The sequence below is a fragment of the Leptosomus discolor genome, chromosome 3 (genome assembly GCF_034619465.1).
Source record: "Leptosomus discolor isolate bLepDis1 chromosome 3, bLepDis1.hap2, whole genome shotgun sequence".
Taxonomy (NCBI): Eukaryota; Metazoa; Chordata; class Aves; order Leptosomiformes; family Leptosomidae; genus Leptosomus; species Leptosomus discolor.
The window spans coordinates 31,551,966-31,576,008 of record NC_141393.1 but is presented as its reverse complement, the minus strand read 5'-3'; the positions used below and the strand labels follow the sequence as shown (position 1 = coordinate 31,576,008).

Here is a 24,043-nt window from a genome sequence, read left to right as displayed (position 1 = left end):
GTGCTTGGTCACCCTCACAGTAAAAGAAGTGTTTCCTGATATTTAGACAGAACCTCTGTGTTTCAGTTTGTGCCCATTGCCTCTTGACCTGTCTCCGGGCACCGCCGAAAAAACCCTGGCTCTGAGTTCTCTGCACACTTCCTTCAGATATTTGTACACACTGTAATCCTACCTGAGCCTTCTCTTCTCCAGGCTAAACAGTCCCAGCTCTCTCAGACTTTCCTCATAGGAGACATGCTCCAGTCCCTTTACCATCATTGTGGCCCCTCACTGAACTCTCTCCAGTATGTCCATGTATCTCTTGTACCGGGGAGCCCCGCTCTGGACACAGTACTCCAGGTATGGCCTCACCAGTGCTGAGTAGAGGGGAAGGATCACTTCTCTCAACCTGCTGGCTATGTTTTGTCTAATGCAGCCCAGGATACCATTAGCCTTCTCTGTGGCAAGGGCACATTGCTGGCTCATTTCTGATTAAAAAAAATGAGGAAGTAGAGACAAAACTCCACAGTGAAGATTAAACACACAGAAACATGTACCCTAAGAAACAGGATAGAGAGATATCTACTCATAGTAACATTACAGGAGGAGAACAACTTGGAGACCTCACATAACACAGCTTAATCCACAAAGTATGGAGAATAAACCAAGGACATGTTCTAATGCATAACTGAGACTTAAGTAGCTTGTGAAACGGCTCCTATTACTCAAAAATGAGCCACATCACTCTTCAAAATAGCCAGCAGACTAATGCAGACATAGTTTCTTAGGGATTTGTGAGAAAAGTACAACAGGACACAGAGACACATCTAGGTTAGCAGCTTGGTCTACTGAAGGGATTCTTTCAGGTGGAAATGGGCCTTGCACCCATTCTTGAGAGTTACACGCTACACAGTGAAACACATCACTGCTGTATTCAGCACAGTTTCCCCTCCAGTGGAACGAAGCTGAAGTCCTGCACAGGAGCACCGCAAACACAAGGCAGACCAAAGGTATCTACTATACCAGAAAGAACGTGTATCTCCTCAAAGCTCCATAAGCAGTATGCTCCCTCTACACATATACAAATATCTGTACAGAAATCCGCTTTGCATCACTCACAGACAGGAGGTACACACCTAGGATAAACACCTGGTGCAAATTTCCCACAGATGATAAATACGCAACGTGAACATACGCTCCCAGACCTCTAATAGACTGCACAAATAAAATCCTGGTTCCTTTCTCTTTGCATTTTACTAGTCACTAAGGCACCAGATTGTCCCTCAAGTTCTTAGAATGCATCCGCAGATATTATTAAAAGGTGAGGAAAGTAGTAAAAAGCTCTTCAAATTCTGAATACGACCAATATAAAGAAAATAACTGAGAATTAGAAGGTGAAAAGCACTTTGGCAAAGAACAACTACGGCATGAGAGTTCACATTCCTCAGAGGAGATAGGAATGAGAACAATAAAATGAAAGCAATGGCCTTGCATTCCTCAATAATCTCAGAGTTGAGAAAAGTCTAAGGAGGAACCCAAATCTGCAGTTCCATTAAACAGGCTGAAGAAAAAACAGTAAGTGTCCTAGAAGACTGAACTAGTCAAGTCATGTGGTTTTGATGGACCTCAAATATAAAAGGACAACATGCAGAAAGTGGAAACTTAGCTTAAGACGGTTGAGTATTAAATAGCACTATAAACATTTAAGGCTAGACCAAAAACAAAAAAAAAAAAAAAAAAAAAAAGGCAGAAGAGACTGCACTAGTAAAAAGTATCAGCAATAGCAAGTAATAATTTGACTGCAGTTGTCTTAAGACACGTAACAGACATATGCCTGCCACTCTGCGGAGAAGTCAGTGATATCAAAAAGGTTAAATTTTCAAATCTTTTTCTTTATCTAGTTTCATTAAAACATCACCAGAACAAAGATGACTAACCCAGACTGGAGAAAAAGAAATCACAGTACTCATGCAAAGTAGATGTTTCCAAGAAAAGGATGGCTCTGAAGAACTTCGTCTTGCATTTTATAAAACAACTCAAAACAATTTTAGTACCCTTGGCAATTGCATTTGAAAACTCATGGATGAATGCAATGGACTTAATGGAAGACCATTAGTTATAAAAATCAGGGGAAAACAGAGGAATTGGGGAATTATAGACCAATCAGCTTTTATCTTAAAAGTACTGGCTCTTAACGATCAGATTACTCATATGAACATGGAAGACACGAGTTAGGTAGCAAACAATTTAAATATGCTAAAACAAATTATTACAAACCAAATCCAACTTCTCTGACAGGGTAACCTGAGCTGTAGGGTTAAAGGGGAAGCAGCAGAAGCCACGTATTTTAACTTTGACATGTCTTCAGATATTGTTTGACATTATATTCTTAGAACCAAAACTGACATTACTTACCTGAAAGTGTCTTAAAACAGAAACAGAACTGACTGAATAACTAGGACCCAAATTGAGCACTGTCAGAAAGCAAGGACATGCTGAAGAAGTGGAACCCGGTCTTGGTACAGTTCTTTACAATGATTTCATCGATGATCCAGATGATGGGTCAAGGAAAATTTTTACAAAAATTTTCATTCTATATGAAAATGAGATAGACAGCAAGCTCATTAACAGATAGGATTAGAATTCAAAAAATGGAGAAGTGACTTGAAGAAAAGAGGAGGAAGTTTTACAGGGATGTGCTACTGGAGAAACAGTCCAAGAAAAGTATGGGGAACAACTGGTTAACTAGCACTTCTTCAGAAAAGGATTCAGGGGTTACATGCTGAATATTCAGGAAGAGATAAATTTTGAAAATACCAAGAATAATGTTAGGGAAACTGATACTGCTTCTCTAAAAAACATTTCTTGACATCTCACTCCACTTCTAAAAGAATCATTAAAGAAATAGATGCCAGCTCATGTCCAGAGGGCAACTCTTACATTATCTTACTCACGGAGGCTTGTTTAACAAAGACCTTAATCCTGTGCTCAACACAGAGTGGCAAAACCAAATTGCACAGATGAAAATTTTACATGGAAACAGGCACCTTTAGAATCTGTTAACTTCCTCTTGCAGCCAAGAGCATTATAGAAGTCAGTTGATTTCATCTCATTTTTTGCCTTTGTTTCAATTACCTGCCAAGTATGCAGAGTTACTTGGCTAGTTCATGGATTGGGACTTGAGGGCCCAGGGAGGGTACCCCCAACTCTGTAAAAAGACGCGATTTATTCAATATATAAGCAAATTACACCTAGTTAGATTTTGCATGATCAAAACTACTCCATCATATAAAAAAAAAAAATTCAGTTTCACACAGCACTAAATCTCTCGCTGTCTCTCACCCTAGCAGAATATTTCCATCTGACAGTTGCTACGGTGCAAATCAGTATATTCTAGGTAGTCAAAAATATATGAATATTTTTTAAATGGTATTTTTGTGAGTTCAAGCATAGCACATCACTAATCAAACACTCTTCTTATCACAGACATATTTCCTTGTGAATGTCCTAGTATTAGGAACTTAGAGGTCAAGTGTTAGGTTCTTTGTTGTCTTTAAAGAAAAAATAACAAACCAACCAAAAACCCACAAACAGAAGCCCTCACGAAAATTTTGTTTTCATATATTGCATCAATTGTTTAAGCCCATGTCTTATGAGACATTTTTCTTAGTGTCTAGTTTATCATCTGTTACCTCATGAAAGAGCAGATATAATCCATTTGGCAAGTGTCTTCAACAAGCAACTGCAAAAATCTTACATCAAAAGGTGATATGTCAGCTAAAAAAAATTCCATGTCCAACCTCAATGATTCTGTGCAATTCTGTGGTATCTGCTTTTCAATAAGGAAAAGTATTTTTCTTAAAACAAAATAATATCTTTGGCATCAACACAACCAAAACTGTACTAACACATAAGCTAAGCAACTAGGTGGAACTGCTACCTGCAACTAGGTTTAGTTGCAGCTCTCTCACTAGGCTAAAACTAGATTCTATTTATGGTGTAAACAAACCTGTAAAAATAAATGTATGTCCTTACTTGAAATTCTATTTCTACAAACGTTAATGAGCAGCAAAAAAAAAAAACACCTCAAAGACAGAAATACAGTGGTCATGCTTATTTTTCTTTATCAAATAAAGTTTCTAGAAAGGATTTTTTAATTTTCCTTTGACCATAAAAAGTGATGCTGACGGATCTTCTGTACTACTATGGATGTTAGTGAAAATTTCTAAAGGCCAAATGTGCACGGCAAAAGACAGCAAAGCAACTTCATTTTCCATGCTCTCCAAGTGAGATTGTCTCAGTGGTATCAGTCACTTTTTCACTGAGCTGCATTAGTCCATGTAACAGATACCATGCTCAATATACGTTGTCGGGCAGGGGTGCTCCAAGGTGCGCAAGGTACCTCTTAGAGCACAGCCCATATCCCCAGGCCTCCAAGAACGTGGCCATAGCACCCACCTGCATCTGAAGTTGTGAATGATTGCCAGTCTACTACAGAAGGAATCTATGTTATTGGAGTTTTTACAATGCACAAATAGTATCAGTGGTAAGTCACGCACTTTCAAAATATTCCAAAATGTTTTCCACATGCATTTTAACCATATTCTGTCCCTTGTTCTCTTTCCAACAACCTTTCAGCCAGTCTGCATAAAGCAATGTTATGCAGTGAAAATTTAGGAGAATAGCAGGAAGCCACAGACAATTTATTTTAGCAATCATGTATTAACACAATGTATTTGCTAATTCTTATTTATGCAGTATTTTTTAGATGTTTTAGAGAGTATTGACATTAGCCATTTTGTTTGATTTCTCTGAAAAGTCACACAGACTTTAAAAAAAATACATAGAAGTCTTCTTTAAGAACTCAAATTTTCATGTTTCATTAATAAGTGGTTTATATTACTTTATACTAATGACCATTCAGGTAAAAGAGTATGTCCAGCATATACTTCAGGCCATATTTTTGTTGTTACATAGATTCCAAACAAAAATATATGTACACAGATAACTTTGATAGCTGGTTTTCATTAAGTGCCCTTCATTTTTTGTCCAGCTTTCCCAACCCAAGTCACTGCATGACAGCCTTCAGTGCTTACTTTCTAGCACAACATCTACTTGCAGAATTTTTCCTTCACCTATTCATTGTTGTGTGATTTTAAAAAAGCACAAGTTGTCATCGTGTCTTGACATGAAACTGCAAGAACATAAATTGGACCTTTCATTATGAATACCCTTTCACTTGAAGAAGTGTTCTATAAAATATTGTACAGTTCCATTTTCTGTACGACCACACTGTATCTGACTTCATTCCCACTACTGAAACTCCCATTTTCCAAGTAATAAGAGAAAATTAATTCCAGAATTGAACTTGGCAAGAACCGTTCCTAGTTTAAAAATTTTATTTCAAAAGCAGTTCTTGGAAAAAATATAGAAGAACCGAGCTAGCTAACAATTCACACATCTGACAGTTGTCCTATGAACTTCAGTATGCTTAGAGGGGTTTTTTGCACAATATCCATAGTAGTTCAAATGTGTAATGCAATCACATAAATACCGTATAGAGTTGTCTCATATAAAAATAACATTGCACAAAATAAAAAACTATCACTTTTACTAGAAAGGGAATCAAAAGTAAGAAGTAGGAGGACTCTGTTCTTGTGTAATGAAGCTATATACACAATATATTCTAAAATCATCAAAGTTTTAATTTCTACCATTATACTTTACCAAAATAATCCTAATAAAAAACTCCTATCAGAAAAGTATAAAGACATTCTTTAAAGTGAGTTGTAATCCAATCTAACCATGGTTTTCTGAAGCAGGTGAGGTTGTATATATAAATGTAGAAAGAAATAATAATTATAAAGTGTCTTTAAAGTGTCATAGATATTTTTATTTTCTGAAAACTCTTCTTTAAATGCACATCTATCTTTACATGATATCTTCATTCAAATTTGCCATTATGAATCTCAAAGACAACAATAGGTTCTAGCAGAGTTTTAAGAAGGTCTGTTCTTCTGCAGTTTTCTTTTTGTTTTGGGGGCTTCTTTTAGAAAAGAAGAAAAAAAAAATACAGATTGTGTTCTGTCAAAAACCGCATATTGGAACAATACAAAAAGATGCCAACCCATCAATCTGTCATGAGAAGGGGCAAGAAAAGTGATTTTGCTCATGCAAGAAAAATGCTAGTTGGATCTGCCTGTCCTGTAGGAGTCACAGCCCAGATCCTGAGATGCTAGGAGAAGCAGTGCAATGAAAGACATTTAGAATAAATAACTAATTTAGGCAAACTCATTAATATTTTATCAATATTTAAGAATTTACATATAACTAGGGTACGTACAAACAGCTCCGCTAATTTTGTCTGTTGAGGCAAATTACAAGGCAAAAGAGAATCTAAGGAGGCACAACGATTTGCATCCATTTAACCTAGTAATAACAAAGCTTGATTTCCAATGCATTTGTCTCAAGATTGTTTGTAAATTCTGATGTAAAATTTTCTATGCTTAAGCCACTTGAAATGTCTCCCACATGAATCCTCTGCACCCTAATAAGCCTGAATCCCAGGGCAGCTTGCCTTCAGTGAGGTGACCTTACATCTTCCACCCAGATGTTGGTCTCTGAAAAAACAGAATTCGATTCTCTTTGGTATTTCTGGTCTTCCTTCAAATGTAACTGAACCCAGCCCACGTGGGGAAAAAAAAAAAAAAAAAAAAAAGAGTGGGAGGAGGGGAAAAGATGACAGAACAACAAGTAAAGTCTTAGACTTAGAAACCCAAGATCAACTTTCTTTCAATAGTGTCCACTCCATCCTCCTGTCATTTGTTCCCATTCCCCTGCTGATCTTTCAGAGCAGCTGTGCAGTAAGCTGGATCAGATAACTGATAGTGGAAAGTTAAATACAAGCTTAAGTGCTACATACATAATATTCAGTTCAAAATAAAAACTTAATGTTCTGAAAACCAAAACCTTTACATTCTGAGCAATTATTCTATTACATGTTATATGAAATAACGAGAAAATTATGTTTGAACCCGATTTAAAAGACCGTCCAGATTAAATAGCTGCATATATATATATATATAGTTAAACAGAATCTTTGACTTACAGAACTGAAAAGCCTTTGCTGTCGAATTTTTAAATACCAAGAAAAATTGTAAGCAGCAGAGAACACTGGAGTACCTCAGGGAATGGAATTATTATTACTGTTAATTTCTCTTTTTTAACTTTATTCCCCCTTATCTATCCTTAGAGGAAACCAAAGCATGAAGATACAAATTACTTAACAACATCCTTTCCCTGGAGGTTTAAAAGATAACTTTTTTTAAATCCATAAATTATTAAAAATATATACATAAATCCACAAAATACTATGGAAAAACAGTATTTTGCTTCCAAAACAAAGATTAAATGGCATAATAAAGCAAGGGAAACTGCAACTATGTGCAACTTGATGGAAATTCAATATAAAATAAATAAAACAGATTCCAGTATGAATCTGCAAGCTGTGATACCCAGTATTACCACCTAAGAAACTGCAAAGGAGTAAATTTAGAGTATTTTATTGCACAAAACTACAGACCGCTAAGCAGAAACTGTAAATTTTACTTAATAATAGAAAATGCTCTTTTTTCAATTTTTATCCCTTGTAGCTGCAGAATCATTCAGGTTGGAAGAGACCTTCGGAGGTCAACTAGTCCAATCTGCTGCTTAAAGCAGGGCCAATACTGAATTCAGATGAATTAGAAAACTCTAAATTAGAAAACTAAAGGTGTATGGGTCCAAAAAGCTGTGTCAATCGCAAGAGTTTACAGCAGCATCTTTCTGACTATGACAACTGTATGCCCCACTTCTGATAATAATGGCTGCTAAAAATAATTTTACAGTGAGGTTTTAACTGCTATGTGTACTTCCTCACTCACACATCAGCTGAAGCTGCAAGAAGTGTGAACCTGCAACAAAAAGGTTTTGGCCACTACTTCTTGTTTGGCTTGCCATGTAGTAGCATCACAAATCATAATTTCTACTCTTCTTTTCCCATCCTCACTACTCAGGGGAAGACACAGGAAACTCCTTGTTTCAATGAACAAAACGTCTGGGATATAAAGTCTTCAATAAAATATTCCCTGTCATACACTTCAAAACAGAATGTTTCACTCAACAAAGATCAAAAAGAAGAGACGTCACCTACATTTATCACGCTGATGTTTCTGTATTTTTCACTACAAAAACTTCAGTGACAATTTACTTTGATAATATGAGAGCTGTTTTCCTTTAAAATAAGAAAACTATAGAAATTTACAGGGTGCCAACATCTAAAGAAGACTCTGAAAAAAATCTCTCCTTAAAATTATGAATGAATTTGAAGGATTTTTTTTTTAACAACCAAAAAATAAAGGGGAAAAATATTGGTTTTCTACCTAAACATAAAAAGTAAAATTTGATGTGTTAAATCATTACAAAAACATAAAAAGTTATGTGAAAGCACCTTGATTTTTCCTGCAAACTGACATATTTTAATGCTGAGAAACACCTGAAACACAAATTTCTATATCCATATTCTGATTTAACCACAAAAAAAAAGAAAAAAAATTTAAGAAACGTCCAGCAACACTGTCATTTCAAAGGAGCTATACATAAAAAATTTTATCAATACAAGAAATTATTCTTCTTTTCTTTTCTTGAAAAGGGTAAGATATACTTTGTTGACATTTGCTTTCCATTGACAGTTTAGTTATTTAGTTATATTTACTTACATTCATGTTCAGAAAGACACCTAGAAGTGTATTTTACATTCCATACAAATTTCTCATGTAATTTCAAACCAATCCTCAATATACATTGTAGTTAATACTACTGTAATTCACTGTAATCCTTTTTATTGTTATTTGCAACTAGAAAGTATCTACATACTAACAATTATCATATCCTAACATTTTAGAAACATTCTAAGGATATATTACATAAATATTCATCAATATTTCTGGTTGTATACACACATCTTTGTACTGCAAATTCTAAGAGTCATCAAAAATCACTTATTTACAAGCTTCTACATATGAAATTCTTAGCTATTTAACACAGGGTAAACAATTCTGTTTAATTACTCACAGTCAAAATCCTCCTTTATTGATGTTTAGGCCTTCTCAGTATCAATATGCCATTCAGAAAGGGAAACTAATAAGTTCAGGAAGAAAGTGACTTGTTCAGTGGCAGCCATGGCCAGAAGGAGTCAGATAAATGATCACGTTTCCCAGATTCAGTATTTTCTGTATCCCTTAGTACCAAAGTTTGTAAAGCCATCACAGAAATGCCTTTCAATACACTTGAAGATGCAAACTTCAAAGCGTTAATACTAGTGATTATGTTTATAATTCTAATACAAAGGATTATTTCCTCAACAGACAAAATCACGTGTGTGTAAAGAAAGCAAAAGTTCTCTCATAATGCTACACTCACATACATAAGCAATTCTTTATATGTCTATAGAGAAAGAATGAAAATACAGATTATGCTAATTTAAACCTTCACATATTTTGAAATTGCTGCAGAGTTGGTCAATCATCTAATTCATGAGGATCTGAATGCAAACTTTGGAATCAAGTAATAGCATGTCTTGGATTAAAAGAAATGGAATAGTTATTAATCTTTATAAATATAACTATCATAAAGTTCAGGCTCAAATTTTATTTTTAAACTCTTGTCCTATTGTTTATCTGTAATCACATAAGCATTATATCAATATGGCAAATGACATTCCACATTCGTTTCTGATTGAAACATGTTGGGAAAAGAAGGAGGTAACATTCAAGCCACACTAGCAATAAATTTTTATGCACTCCTATTCAAAAGATGGAAATTAAGCTTTGACTTGCCCTTTGTGAAGGCTTTCTCTTGTTATACAATTATTTTTGTCGTCTTCAGAACCTCCCTCTTGTACTGCTAAATAGAGGGAAAAAGTGGTGACGTTATTACTCAAGAATTGACTTCTTAAGAGAAAAAAAAAATGCTTCTGAAATTAAAGGTAAACAATGCAGCTTCACTCATCAGCAATGGATGAGACACTCAGTATTTTAAAGGAGACCCATGAAGGGGTTTCGTTTGTTTGTTTGTCTTCCTTCAGATCTTCTCCTGAGGCATCTCCAAATACATCCTAGCAAGTTTTTACATATTGGTTATTTACCCCTCAAATAAGGAAGCAGACATATGCCAACCTTCTGAACTGCCCATATGAAGTTTCTTGTTCTTGGACCATCTTTAATCAAACAGGTCTAATTTTCAGCAGCTTTAAAAGGCTAGAAATTCTTGTCTCGCACTTCAGTCTTAAAAAAAGATTTCATCTTTATTCTCTTATCTACGTTATACCCAAAAAAGTGAAACTTGCCAAACTGTCAGTAAAACTGCCACAAATTCGTTTTTCTTTTTTTTAACAACATAAAGCACCTACTTCTGGGTAAACCAAGTTATTTAACAAAATTATGTGACCACAGTATGAAACAGTACATTGAACATTACCAAAATGTTGTTAACATTCTAAAATTTAAACATACAATTGCACATACAACTATGTGCCATCTGTGAATGCACAGCACATTAAGAAATAATCAGCAGACAAATTTTAGCTTAGACTGTATGCCCTTAGTTTACTCAACAGCTGTCTATCAGTACAGGATATTAACTTTAGATATCCAAATTACATAGCATGACCATTTGATAAGAGCCTGTTAGGAAGAGGCAAAAACGAGCAAAGGTGGAAGAGGAGGAAAAACAAGAAGTAATACAAAACCCACTAGCTTTACTGTCACCTTGGCCTTCCCTGTAAGCCTTAACAGCAAGGTGGGGTCTAAATAATGCATCTTTTTTCCTGCAGAACATCTCCAACGTGCACATCCTCCCTGCGAAGACAGACAAATCAAGCATGTCCTCATCAGTTCACTTCTCAAACAGTATATTGTCTTCCTTCCTTGAACACATTGTTCCACTTAAAGCAATCTTTGCAGCAGATGGATGTATTCATTTTATCATTCCTTTCTTTCATCTCTACACAGACTGACCCTTCACCATTCCACGAGGATAGATAACTCAGCAGGCCCCTCCCCTACGTAACACTATTTTTTATTTCTAATCCATAAGATTTGAGGTCTTTATTTCATATTGAAAGGGCTGGTGGTTTTTACTAACCATTTTTGATAACCACAGGTTTCCATGAGGAACTTTTGCACCTTTGCCGACAACCTAAGATGGATTTCTCACAGAGTTTACTTCAAAGATATTGCTGATAAACTGCTGGTTTTAATGCTGAGATATCATTCCATGTGGTTTAAGATGTGGTGTAATAAGCACCTGTCCAGTACACCATATAGGCTATGTCGACTGCTGAACAAATTTTAGCTCTATGTGATAGGGGACTGCCACTATAACTTGAGCATTAGCTTAATTATTCCTTAATTATTGACCATGATGAACTGCATACTCTAAGAATCTGAGAAACATCGGAACATCTGGAAGTTCTCATCTGACTTTTCACTTACAGCAGGACTAAGCCCAACACAAGATTTTGTTTACCTGAGTCCAAAAATGAAGGATGAAGTTTGCACCACCTTTCTGGGTACCTATTCCAGTATTGCACTACTCTCCTAGCACAGAAGTTGTTTTCCTAATATCCAATCTGAATCCCTTTCAAACCATAATTTGAAGTCATTGCTCTTTGTTTCAGCCTCTGCCACTAGTGAGAAGAGTTTAGCTCTATCACCTTTGTAACTCCTCTTAAAGCACTTAGTTCACATCAAGAACTAACTCAGCACCAGAATACAGTTCAGAACCTCCTCGGTTCAGTGACAGTTGCCAAATAAAAGAAATCAAATGGAAGGAAGAAAGAGGTGATTTACATTGATTGATCATTTAACCTAAATTAAGAACTGAAAGCCAAGACATCGGCATTTGTTTGTAGGCTTGAAAAATATGTCACTCTCTGGGTCAAGTTCACATGTCATGAAAACAAAAAGCATTACCATAAACACAGATTGAAGATATACTAGAGATACATTTCTACATGTAGAGCACAAGTACTTATTTTCAAAATTGTTTGACTTTACCATTCTGCCTGCCTGACAATCTGTTAGCTGGTTACCTGAACTCTTTCTGCTACAACGACTTATCAAGCTTCTTGTGACAAACAGGCTGCCAGCAGACATACTGTTATATGAGAAGGATAACATACAGACAGCAAAGTTTAATTTTACTTGGGAAATAAGGACAAAAACCACAGTCTAGAATCTAGGAGATCCCCTCCCCTAATCTAAGCCCCCCATCCCCACACAAGCACACACACAGGTTCTTACCAGATTGTTTCAATTTTCACTCCACTTTGGTTTTCCCCCCCATTTTTTTTGTGTAGGACAGCCAACTCTTTGGGAAAAAACACGGTGAAAAATATGTGGGTCAGAAATGGATGGACGCCTATTCTACATATTTTTCTGCATTCCTTCTTTTTAGAGGTAGGTATAATAAATGTGTAAGAACAATTGCACAAGTTCAAACATATTGCAAATATCTGAAATTACTTTAGTATACAATTGTCACATTTTCCTAGATATAGTTGATTTTGGGTGGCAATATGAAATCCTCAGGTAAGATCAGCACTTACAACATTATATAGCATGGTCGGCACATCTAGAGTCACATCACATAGACAGCAAACCTGTAATGCAACCCTTTAAAGCTGATGCAGAGGGAGATTGAACTCCACAGCAACATGTTAAAATTATTGCAACCAGACTGAAACTCATACTGTCCTACTTATCAGTGAGGTTTCCTTCACCCCACAGACCCTCATCCCACAGATCAAAACCACAACTTAAAAAGTTCAAAATCACATAAACAACCCTTTGTGCCCCACTGATCTTTGGGGCTTTCAGGATTGTTTCAGTCTGAATACAGACCCTAGCCTAGCATCCATAGATTACATAAGGATATACGGCGCTGTAAAGAGGGAGACCATGGTATACTTCACCATTATGGTCCACATATATTAGTAACTTCTATTTTTATGTAAAAGGATTTCTCAGGTGGTAGGAAAAAGATAAAGCAATATGAAAGTTGCTGTTCTTAAGGATAAGCATCTTTTAGGCAAATTGCCTCAGAGCCAGAATGTTGCTCCCAGTGCCAGCTGTGTCTTGTCTGCACTTTTGCAACTGACAAGATGCTAACAAAAACTATTTCTAACACTTGAAAAAAAAAATTTCTCAAGGTTGACTTTTTTTTTCATAACTTGAAGACAGAAGAAACAGAACATGCTTTCAGACTGCACAGGACGTGTTCAGATACGGTTCTTTCAACGTGTACAAGATAGAGGTTTAGAGCTGGCAACTGTGGTCACAGTTTGCAGCTTCTCTTCGTACACCTTCCTATACCTTGTGCTTAAAATTACATCAGAAGATCTTTTTATGCCGACCACTAACAAAAGCCACCAAATGCCTCCCTTCTCTTAGGAACCAGCCAAGATGCAGATTTGATGAAGTATGTTCACGTTTCTTACTTTTTTAAAAAAGAATAAAATTTTATTTTTGATAAATCTTGATCAAAACCACCAACTATGTTCTAGCTTTCATGTTGTAACACTGTTTCTGAGCAGGTTCTGACTGCAGAAGAGGCACACTCAGCAGGCTATGGCTACTTAAGAGAGAATCACAATACCAACATACATGTTGCATGGTAGGAAAAGTGTAAGCTTACCTCTTGACCAAGTTTTCCTCAGCTGAAGAAGAAAACAGATTTACAAGGAACAAGCAAACGGAACACCAAATACATGGAGGAAGAGAAAGCAAAAGACAGCAATACACACTGAAATTTATGTCTAACTTCATGTCTATGCATATATCACTGTAATATGTCCGCAGTATTACCTCTACACTAGAGCATGACACACTATACTACCTTTCTAACCTTCACACAGTTCCAGCAGACAAAACTATAAGATTTAGCAAAAATCTGCTTCATGAAGTAGCTGACTTAAAGTGCATACTTCAAGGTTTCATACTTTAAAGTTCAGACAGATATGTTCAAGTTATTTTAATCTTATACACAGTTTTTGAGTGACACCAAGTCTGTTATCATCTTAGACGGTTACATGGATAGAAACACTTAAAAGGAAAGTCCCAAAACGCCTAAGATCATTTAGCAGTACAAAAAGTCTTGTATGAGGAAGAAGAAAGTTGAAAGCCCACAAAAAAAATCTGGTTCGGGCTGCAAAGTCCTGGACATTCACATGGACACCACAAGCCAGGAGAATGTAAACAAAGGTGACTTCTGAGCAGAGCACTGAGACGTTCATGCTGGCTATCCAAGCTTAACCCAGCAAGTGCCCCACCAGCAAGCACAGAAAGCCATTGCATCAAAAGTCTGCTAGCACAAAGTAGTAAAGCACAATGAACATAACATGTATGGAAAGAAAATCACTCTCAAAGACGGGGTGACAGATATCTCAACAAAATGGGGGATTTTTTTTTTAATTCTATAACCCACATTCTTTCAGAGTTAATGAGACATGATAACAAACTTCAGGGAGCCTTTCTAGCAGAACCTCTATGATCAACCCTCTGTAAGAGACACTGAAGCCTGACATGGAAAAATGAAATAAGTATTTTACTGGAACACACCCTAAAGCAGATTTCAAATTATCCCAAAACTGACAATTTGACATTATGCAACAAGCACATAGCAGCTCCAGAAGACAATTTGAAAGACAAGTCCTCCTCCAAGCGGCAAGAGCCAAACACAAATCAATTGCTAGCACTGGCTAAAGACACATACACAGCCACACTGTTGTACAAGGAAGATTAACCAAACATTTCCACAGAACAGATTGCCTACACTTTGGATAAACACTTGGGAGAGAGATTTTCTTTATATACCTAATTGCATCGGCATAACTGCAGCCACATTACATAATGTCAACATAAACCTGTCTGATGTCAGCCAGACGGCAAAGTGAAGAAGTTAGTGATGGCCTGTAGCATTGTACAAAAGTAAGTTTTAAAAACCTATGAACAATGCTGTCCTGGTTTGCACTAAACCAGAACTAATTCTGTTTTAGTGCTTTAACTTTTCAGTTAAGTCTCCTCTAACGGCACTTTCTGAAACAGCAGCATGTTTTTCCAGACAGTGACTGCTCCCAGCAGTGATAAGGCCTGGTGTTCATAGTTAGTACCAAGGAATGGTATGCAGGGAGGCCCTTGCTTATACTTGTTCTTATAGCGACCAAGGTCACTGTTAAATCTTGTACTCCATGTTGGGGTGCCCGGAGTGAAAAGGGTCACAAGCACGTAAAATGTCACACCTTCAGGGAGAAGCGAACCGGACAGGTGATCCAAACCTGACCAACAGAATATTCCATCCCCTATATGTCATATTCAGTATAAAGCTGAGGGATCACGAGGGTCTCTCTCTCTTCTTCGATGGCCAACATCTGAGGAGGACTCTGTCTGTTCTTCTGTCATCGATCCCGATCCGTGCATCCCTGAATCCAGTGCCTGAGTCCAGCTCCTGCATCCCGTCCCTGTCTGCTGCTGAGTCCAGCCTGGGACTGCCCCAGTGCCAGCCCTGCAGCGTGGTGGTGACGTATCGTCATCAGGGTGGGGGGAGTTGGGTTCGGTATTGGTTTTGTATCTATTTGTACATATTGTATATATTTCATTATTTCCTTATTCTTATTATTATCTTTTCTTTTATTGTTATTGTTTCATTAAAGCTTAGTTTTCTTTTCCAAACCGTAAAGTCTCCCTCCTTTGTTCGCTCTCCTTTTCCCTTTTGGGAGGGGAGAGGGGTTAATAGAGAGCATCTGTCATTTATTAGTGGCCGGTCCAGCCTCAAACCGTGACAAATGCATATGCTTATCACAGGTTGCTTGAAATAGACAAGTCTTGATCTTACTGTACTTAATTTGTCTTTATCCGTTGTAATTCTTAATTTCACTTAGCCATATCTTTAAAAATCCACACATATCCTTAAAATAGTTGTTACCATAGAGTCACCAAAAAAAAAAAAAAAGGCTAACATACATTTGGCAAAAGTTTTTAATTGAAATAGTTTCATACACAAAATACAGTAATAATATGAAACCAAAAGTAACAACATGCAGACTTCAAGAAGTGTGCTTGTTTCCTTGCAGGTAACCACAGTGTAACACACATGGTGTTTTACATACAGCAAGACCTCTCCAAACAAAGGAAAAAACAATCTAGATAAGAAGAGCAAATAGTTTTGGATGTTTGTGATGGATTTCCAGAAATCATGGGAAAATACCTGTGGACAAAATCTGCACAAATCCATACAGGGATTTGACGCACACCAGGTGTTTCACACATAATCCACAGTACAGATCACCTGCATACAAGCAGTAAATGCAGAGCTCCTTTGGGACGCTCCGGGCTTACTGTGCATTCTCAGGTCATCCGTGTGGTTTATAGACAGTAAGTCTTGTATCAGACAGATAGCCAGACTGCAGGTACTTCAAATTCACTAAGAATGTGTCAGACTATGTCTACATATGCACTTCTGTCTGAGAAATGCTGCAACTTCATTAATACATTCGATCCTTTCTCTGGCAATAGAGCTGCATCTCATCGGCAATGACAGAAGCATCTCACACACTAATTAATCTTCTACTTTTTTCAAATCATTATGGAAATTGTGAATTTCCTGGGGGAACCACCAGTAGGACTAACACAAGACCAACACAGAGTCCGTCTGTAATTCCTTTAAAAATTAAAATGTCAACCGCTTTGGTTACAAGCCTTTTCTCTACCCAAAGCTCCATCTTACTTCTTATTCTATGGTAATTCATTTGATAGCCTTTAATCTTTGGCAAGGAATTTCTCAAATGCTTTAGATAAGGTTGTGGCATTAGACCCATTTTCCTCATCTGGATCACTGACAGGATAGATAAAGTTAGCATTTCTCAAAAACCTCACAGTTTCTTTAAACAAATTCAGACTGACTCCCTTTTATCCAAGTTATGCTTTTCCTGGTGTTTTCTCACACACGCTCCAAAAGTAATTCGAACTAATCTACAAACTAATGTTACACTGACTTACAGTTTCCAAGGTGAAGAATAATAAATGTAAAGTCAATAAAAGATTAAACAGTAAACATCAAAAGTCTGACTTGAGTTTACAAGAATAAGAGTATTAGAAAAGTACTTTCACTCTGGAATATGTTTGTAGGCATAATGACAAGGCACCTCATATTCCTCCAACGAAATTTAACAACTTGGTGTTTTCACAACACAGGCAGAAGGAAGCGTTCACTTCAGGGAAAAAAAGTTCAACATTTTGTTACCAGTGACACCAGTTAAAGACTCCATCAGAATGTAACTTTAGCAGATTAACAGCACGCCTGTAGTAATTTTTCCAGAACATATGAAGACTGTGACTACAGCCAAAAATGTAGCAAATATATGAAATGCCTACATCCATGTGTTTGATTGAAGGTATATGAGTTTTGGTCAGTGTGGTAAAAACCTGCCACAGTTACTGTGTTTATCCTGAGGCTAAAAATTTTTCTTTCTGGTATACTATCTACCAAGTCTCTATTCCACTTCAGAGGAAATCATTTAATTACCACCAGGCTCTTGTTTATTTTAGGAGAGTTGAGGGTGGGGGGAGAGAGATAAAAATAAATAAAAAAATCCACCATCATCCATATAAACAAACCCCATATGTTTTCCGTGGCTGCTAGAAACCTTTGCGGAAAAGGTTAAGCATACTTTCATGTCAACCTTTAAAAAAGCTCCTTTCTTCTCTCAGACCACAAGTTTAGAGATTCTGGCCTAAGAAAACAAAACTAAGGTTAATTTTGTTTTCCTATTTTATTTATTTAAGAACAAGTTAGATTTCCCTTACCAAGGACAATCAGAAGCACAAGTGGATGCATACCTGTTCCTGAACGTGTTTGGTTCAATTCTCAGAAATACTTTAAAAAGGCTCTTAGTTTGATTTGTGAAAATTTCCCTAATTTAACACTGAATACATTGCATAAAGATGAATCTCGGCACAGTATTCTAGCTGCAGTATGCCTCTTGAATCACCTTTTTAGTACTTTTTGTCCTTTCCCCTTCCCAAAATGGCCTACTTTACTTTTTCCCATGTGAAATCTCAGAGTTATCCAAACCAGTGAACCAACTACAACATTACTTTTATAAATCAGTCTGAACTACACACAGCCTATGCAGATCAAATATTGTTTCTTCTCTTTCAGATCAAATTTTGTTTCTTGTATTTGTTGGCATCTGTGTTTCCCATTCCTCGCAACTTCTCTGCCTCCAAATGCTGAAGGCCTAGCCATCATCTGGCCTAGTGGGAGATGCCTCTGCCATGGCAGTGAGGTTGGAACCAGATGATCTTTGAGGTACTTTCCAACCCAAACCATTCCATGATTCTAAGACCTGATCTTAACGGCCGACCTAAGCGCTATTTTATAAATCCCACATTCTCAAGTCAAATAACGTTGCATCATATATTTATTTGAGAACGCGAAGTTTTCAAAACTTGGCAATGCCACTACAGTAGCCCAACCCATTGTATGTGAGGTATAATGATGACAAAGAATTTCAACAAGCAGAAAATATAAATAACAACTAGTTTCCCCATAAAGATTCCTTCGTCTTTTGCTAGTAAAGTCTTTGGTAACACAGTAATTCCAGACAACTAAAAATATGCCACGTCCCTACTTAGTGCACTTTGCATTACCCTTTTGCCCTGGAGAAGTGGTTCTGTTGCATGCAGCTAACCCAAAAAGGGCAATAATTCAAACTATTTATCTTCAGAAAACAAAGACGGTATTTTACAATATGCTCCCACTGTTCTTGTGTGGGAGTCAGCCTAGAATTCAAACACTGACATACATATTGCAGTTGATCCTCATTTCTTGTCAACCACATCATCATTTAAATGCTGAAATTCCATTTCAACTAAAGAAAAAATAACCCCACACGAACAAGGTTTTCATGTCACTGGTTCTAAGACAGACAAACAAAATACAGAAGCTCAAAGTAATCAAGATGCAGAATGCACCTTGTCATTGCTTCAGAGGTGAAGCTTGTGCTGGAAGGTTGCTCATGGGCGGTGGGGCCTAAGTCTTTACTTACAATGGAGTTTTTCTTGCTAACCTTTTCAGGCCTAAAAGTTAAATGGAATATAAAAGCTACTTTCTTCATTCAGTCAGTAACGAACAATTTCTTCAGGCTTGGCAAAGTTTCTATCTAAGAGCAGTTTGTGGTCAGAGGAAGCCAGGGGTTTACAAGCCACAGGGAATGACTTGCATGGTAGGTCTCACTGTCAACAGAGCAGTTGTTAACAGACCGAAATGTGTTTGAATTTACACCTGACACTGGTATATACCAATTCATCTTCGGATTTGTTAAGAAACTTTCCATGTAGCTACCTCAGGATGAAATTCCTGAAAGAATGGCTCTCATGGACAATGGAGAAAAAGACACACTTTGCTCATTTCATTTTTCACGTCATATACAGGAGCTTAATAATGTAATTATACTCTCTACCAAAATTAGAAAACCTAACCTCTGCAATTCAGCTGCTGTTTAAAGTCCACTAGTGTAACTATATGCAAATACGTATTTATATCTAAATATAGACTTCTAAATTATACACAGCAATAAGTTTTATATACATGCATTCACATGTATATTATGTATTATTTATATATAAAACTACCATATAAAGATATAAGATGGGTTTATGCATATATATACACATGCATACATAAATACATCTATACACACACACACCCTCCCTCTATATTAACATCCTACTCAGGCCTAGATACACTCCACTCTGCACACTTTGAGAAGCTTAGTTCAATTTAACATAAATTTTGAGTTGCACTAAATTCAGTTGGTGTATAAATCTGTGCAGAATACGAGTCATAAATATCTTGAATCAGGCATACCCATACTACTACAAAAGAGGCTCTCTATAACCTGACACTGATACTGAAGACAATTCAGCACAATCCTAAAAATAAAGTTCAATACAAGAGGACTGCTTAAATATTTAACAGCACACCACAGACACAGAGTTGATTTTAGCAGTCTAACAGGACAGCCAAAGAGAAAAACAAAATCACATTTTCTCATCCACATAGACTGCTTAAACAGTCCAGACCAAACAGAGACTTTGGGACAAAGCTGTTACCTGGTAGGCCACTACTTTAGAGACCCAAAGAAACTTGAAAATTGTGTGAGATTTCAATAAAATATTCTTTACAGTATAGTCTCCTGCTTCATTGTGATCAGCAAATACATCCCTCTCATAAAAATCAAGAGTAAGCAATGCTTCAAATCGTTTCAGGAAAAAAAGAAAATCATGTATCTACCTCATAACAGTTCTATGTATAACATGATTTTTGTGAAAAGAGGGTCTCTGCTAGTATGCCGAGTAACTCTGTACATGCAAATCATCCCGTCATGTTTATTCAAACTATGTGTGTTAGTGAAGTCTTGAATATAAGCATACTTGCAGGTTTAAGCTTAAAACAGAGATTCTGAGGACTAAATAACATACAAATTAATCTGCAGAGTAGAGGAGGTAGAGGTCACTGCCTTACCAAAAAAATCCCCAAACAAATCCAAAACCAAACCCCAAGCCTATCTTTCTTCCAGTTTTCCCTTTCTTTGAGTCACTTCCTTCTCACCAGCCTTGGAAAAGCAGATATTTGGGCTCTGAGCAACTGTGACTAGAAGAAAGTTCCTCATTCAAGTGTGCTCTGTGGAGAAGCAGCTAAGTGTTGCTCCCTTTTATGTAGCCAGGAAACTGCAACAAATTAGTGTTCAGAGTTTTTATGTCAGTACTTAAATAAGTCTGACTCTTTGAGCACAAGCCGACGCATTTAGTTTTCTTTAGACAGTAGTACGTTTTTAGGAAATTAGGATTAGCCTCAAGTTTATAGAAATTAATAAACTACTCAAGTAAAAAAACATAAACAATGAATGCAACTATCTTAACATTTCCATTATTGCTAGCACAGTAACTTATGAATGGTGAAACATCAGAAGTACTTATTTCTGATGTATACATGAGCAAGTAAGAAGTTTTGGCCTAGCTTTGAAAGCAAATATGGTAAACATTCTTCAGAATTGAATTTAATAAAGCAGGTAACCATTTCTTAAAGCAAGGAAAAAAATCCAAAATTTAGAAGTGAAGGTGCATATCTCATACTTTTTTGAAAACACTTCATTGGTTGATCTTCAAAAAATTCCGCTGTTTAGTGAAGTCCAGATTAATGGGCTCTACAAACAGATGTAAGGCAAAGCTAAGAACTTCCAAAAAAATAATCCCTGCCTGAAATTATTTTACCTCAGTAAAAACAAGGGAGGGCGGTGGGGGAAGCCCAACTTTTTCCATTATAACCATCCTGAATATTTAGTCTTTTTTTTTTTTTTTATCCTTTGCAATCACTATGACACTTTTATTTGGGTCTTTGGCACAGCAAACACTGATAGTAAACCTTCGCTTTAGTGTACAACATGGTTGTTAAAACACAGAAATCGTAAAAGGCAAAGGACAGCGGAGGTCCACGCGCGAGCGAGGGGGATTTCAGCGCGTCGCGCGAATGTTACCAGAGTCCTGCTGAACTGTGCCCAGCGATGCTATCGTTTCAGAGGAGCAGCGGTGAGCGCCACCCCCGCAGGCGGTGCCACCTTTGTTCCCCGGGGCCGCCACCCCCGCCCCCCCGCCGGCGGACCCTCCGCCGCCCGCAGCAGCTGCCAGCCAGGGCCGGTTCCGTCCCCTCCCGCGCCGCGGCCACCTGCCACCTCCCGGGCCGCACCCCAGGCCCCACATCCGCGGCCCGGCACCGCGCCGCGGGCGGGCAGGAGCGGGGCCGCCGCGGCGCCCCCCGGCTCACGGATCCTCGGGCTGCCCGGCACGGGGGAAGGCGTGCGAAGCGCTGCGCGCCGCTTTGAATCCTGGGCTCTCGGGGTTGGTTTTTCCTTGTTGCTGGTTGCTTTTTTTTTTTTTTTTTTTTTTTTTTAAAGTGGAAAGTTTCCTCTCCCGGTAGAGGCCGGGACAACGCGCAAACTGCCCCAGGGCGCCGCTGCCATCGCAGCTGACAGGTTTCTGCCTCCCCCCGCCTGCCCTCCTTCCGCAGCATTAAAAAGCAGGGCAGATAGATCCGGCTGGGGTTTGTTTTTAATAACAGCTATTAGTACAGCTCATTGCATCCGCTGCCAACAAAATAAAAGTCAAGCGAGCATCCCGCACGGAGCCGCCCCGGCACCGGGGCCGAGGGGGGAGGCAGAGGAGGAGCGGGGGACCAGGATGAGCGAAGCGGGGACGGCGGCAGAGAAGAGGCGCAGGAAAGTTGCGATAGGTCTCGCTAGCCCCGGAGCCGAGCCGCAGGGAGGCCGGGGAGAGGAAACTTCACAGCCACCAAGAGCGCCCGCGGGGGCAGCGGGTCCGAGTGGCGGCGGGAAGGGGGCTCGGTTGGGAGGTTTCTTCTTACCTTCTGGTCGACGATGGAGCAAGCCATTTCCCGGACATGGGCGAGGCTGAAGTCCCCCGAGGAGTCCTGCAGCAGCAGCACCGGCTCTCGGCTCAGCCCGATCTGGAGGTGGAAGGCGACGCCGCCGCCGGCAGCAGCAGCCCCCGGCGGCGGCAGCGGGCTGGGCGGCCGGATCAGCGGAGGGGCGCTCATCGAAGACTTCCCGCCGGAGCCGCCGCTGGAGCCGAGGGGTCAGGGACGGAGGGAGAGAGGCGGGCGCCGCGGTGAAAAGTTTGCGGCCGCCCCGAAGGCGCCGGGCGAGTTCTCCCGCGAAGTTTCAGGGAAGTCCCGCCGAGCTCCTCCCGGCTGAAAATGGCGAGGGGGGGGCGGAGGACCGGGGAGGATGCAGACAGGAAAAGGCGGCGAGAGAGACGCGCAGGGCGAGGGGGGAGCCCGGCCCAGCGCCGCCGAGGTGGTGCTGCCGCTCCGGCTGTTGGCGCTGTGCGCGGAGGCGGGACGGGCCGCGCCCTCCGCCGGGACGGGCCCGCCGCTCAGTTGGGCCGGGACGGGCCGCGCCGCGCCGCCACCAAACGGCTGCCGCGTCCCGACAGGCGGCAGGGGCTGACCTCGGCGCCGCGACCCCCGGCCGTCGAGCCCCCGCGGGGCTGGCTGGTTCCCGCGCGGCGGGGCTTCGCCTCAGCCGTCTGTGGTCTCACCCCCCGGCCCAGTCAGCGGGCTGCGGTGCTGCGGAGAGCCTCGCCTTCCCAGTCACCCGCCTTGGGCAGTACCTCAAAGCCGCCTTCATCCCGCCTCGCCCGAGCTGCAGGTGTATGCAGAGCCTGAGGAGAGTCGGGGCTTTCCCTCGCCGACCGGCAGCACGATGGCCCCCCCCGGGGCAGGGTGGCGGCAGCTGCCCCCGAGGACGGACAGAAGTGCCAGGGGAGCGAGAGCTCCGGCCTGGCTGTGGCTCTCCTGCCCGACCTCGGCCGGCCGCTCCGGTCAGCACCGTGCCGCCTCCTCCGGCAGCCCCCGTAGCTTTTGGGGAAGGATCAAGGGGCAGCTCCCACCCATCTCTTGCCTGAAACAGCTTCCAGTTTGAGGACCGGTCTTGCTAAAGAGGAGCTCCCTGCCACCTAAAACCAGGATGAGTTACTCACCTCAGCTCTCCGGACCAGCACAAGCCCCTTCCATTTGCCATCCGATGGCAGGCAACCTTTGGTCTAAAATGTCCACCTCCTAATCTCCGCTTGGAGGGAGAGCAACGGAAACGTGACCTGTAAATATTTTAGGTACCAATGGAGAAACTCTTAAGCTATGTATATGGCACCTGTAAGGATGGCAGTACTAAATGTATAAGTACAGTGGCTGATCAAATTTACAACCTGTTTCTTTACTTTTTTTGACCAAATGTACAGCCGCAGCATTGTTTCATTTTGATCAGCTGTCTTATTAGGACTCATTTTACTGTTATCAGCTTGTTTCCCACCTGGGATTTGCGCACACACAGCACCTTACTGTCTATATAACTTTTGAATCCACTTATTCTTTGGTGAATTGACTTATGAAA

General features: G+C 39.6%; 1 protein-coding gene across 3 annotated transcripts in view; it reads right to left on the bottom strand.

The window, feature by feature from the left end:
- The window catches only part of PRKD1 (protein kinase D1), a 142,119-nt gene extending 119,430 nt beyond the window's left edge, over window positions 1–22,689 (bottom strand). For all 3 annotated transcript variants that reach the window (XM_086463648.1, XM_086463649.1, XM_086463647.1), the window contains exon 1: window positions 22,498–22,689. In XM_086463648.1, coding sequence (XP_086319774.1) covers window positions 22,498–22,689 — 192 coding nt within the window. The remainder of the gene's footprint in view (window positions 1–22,497) is intronic.
- Between the last annotated feature and the right edge of the window lie 1,354 nt (window positions 22,690–24,043).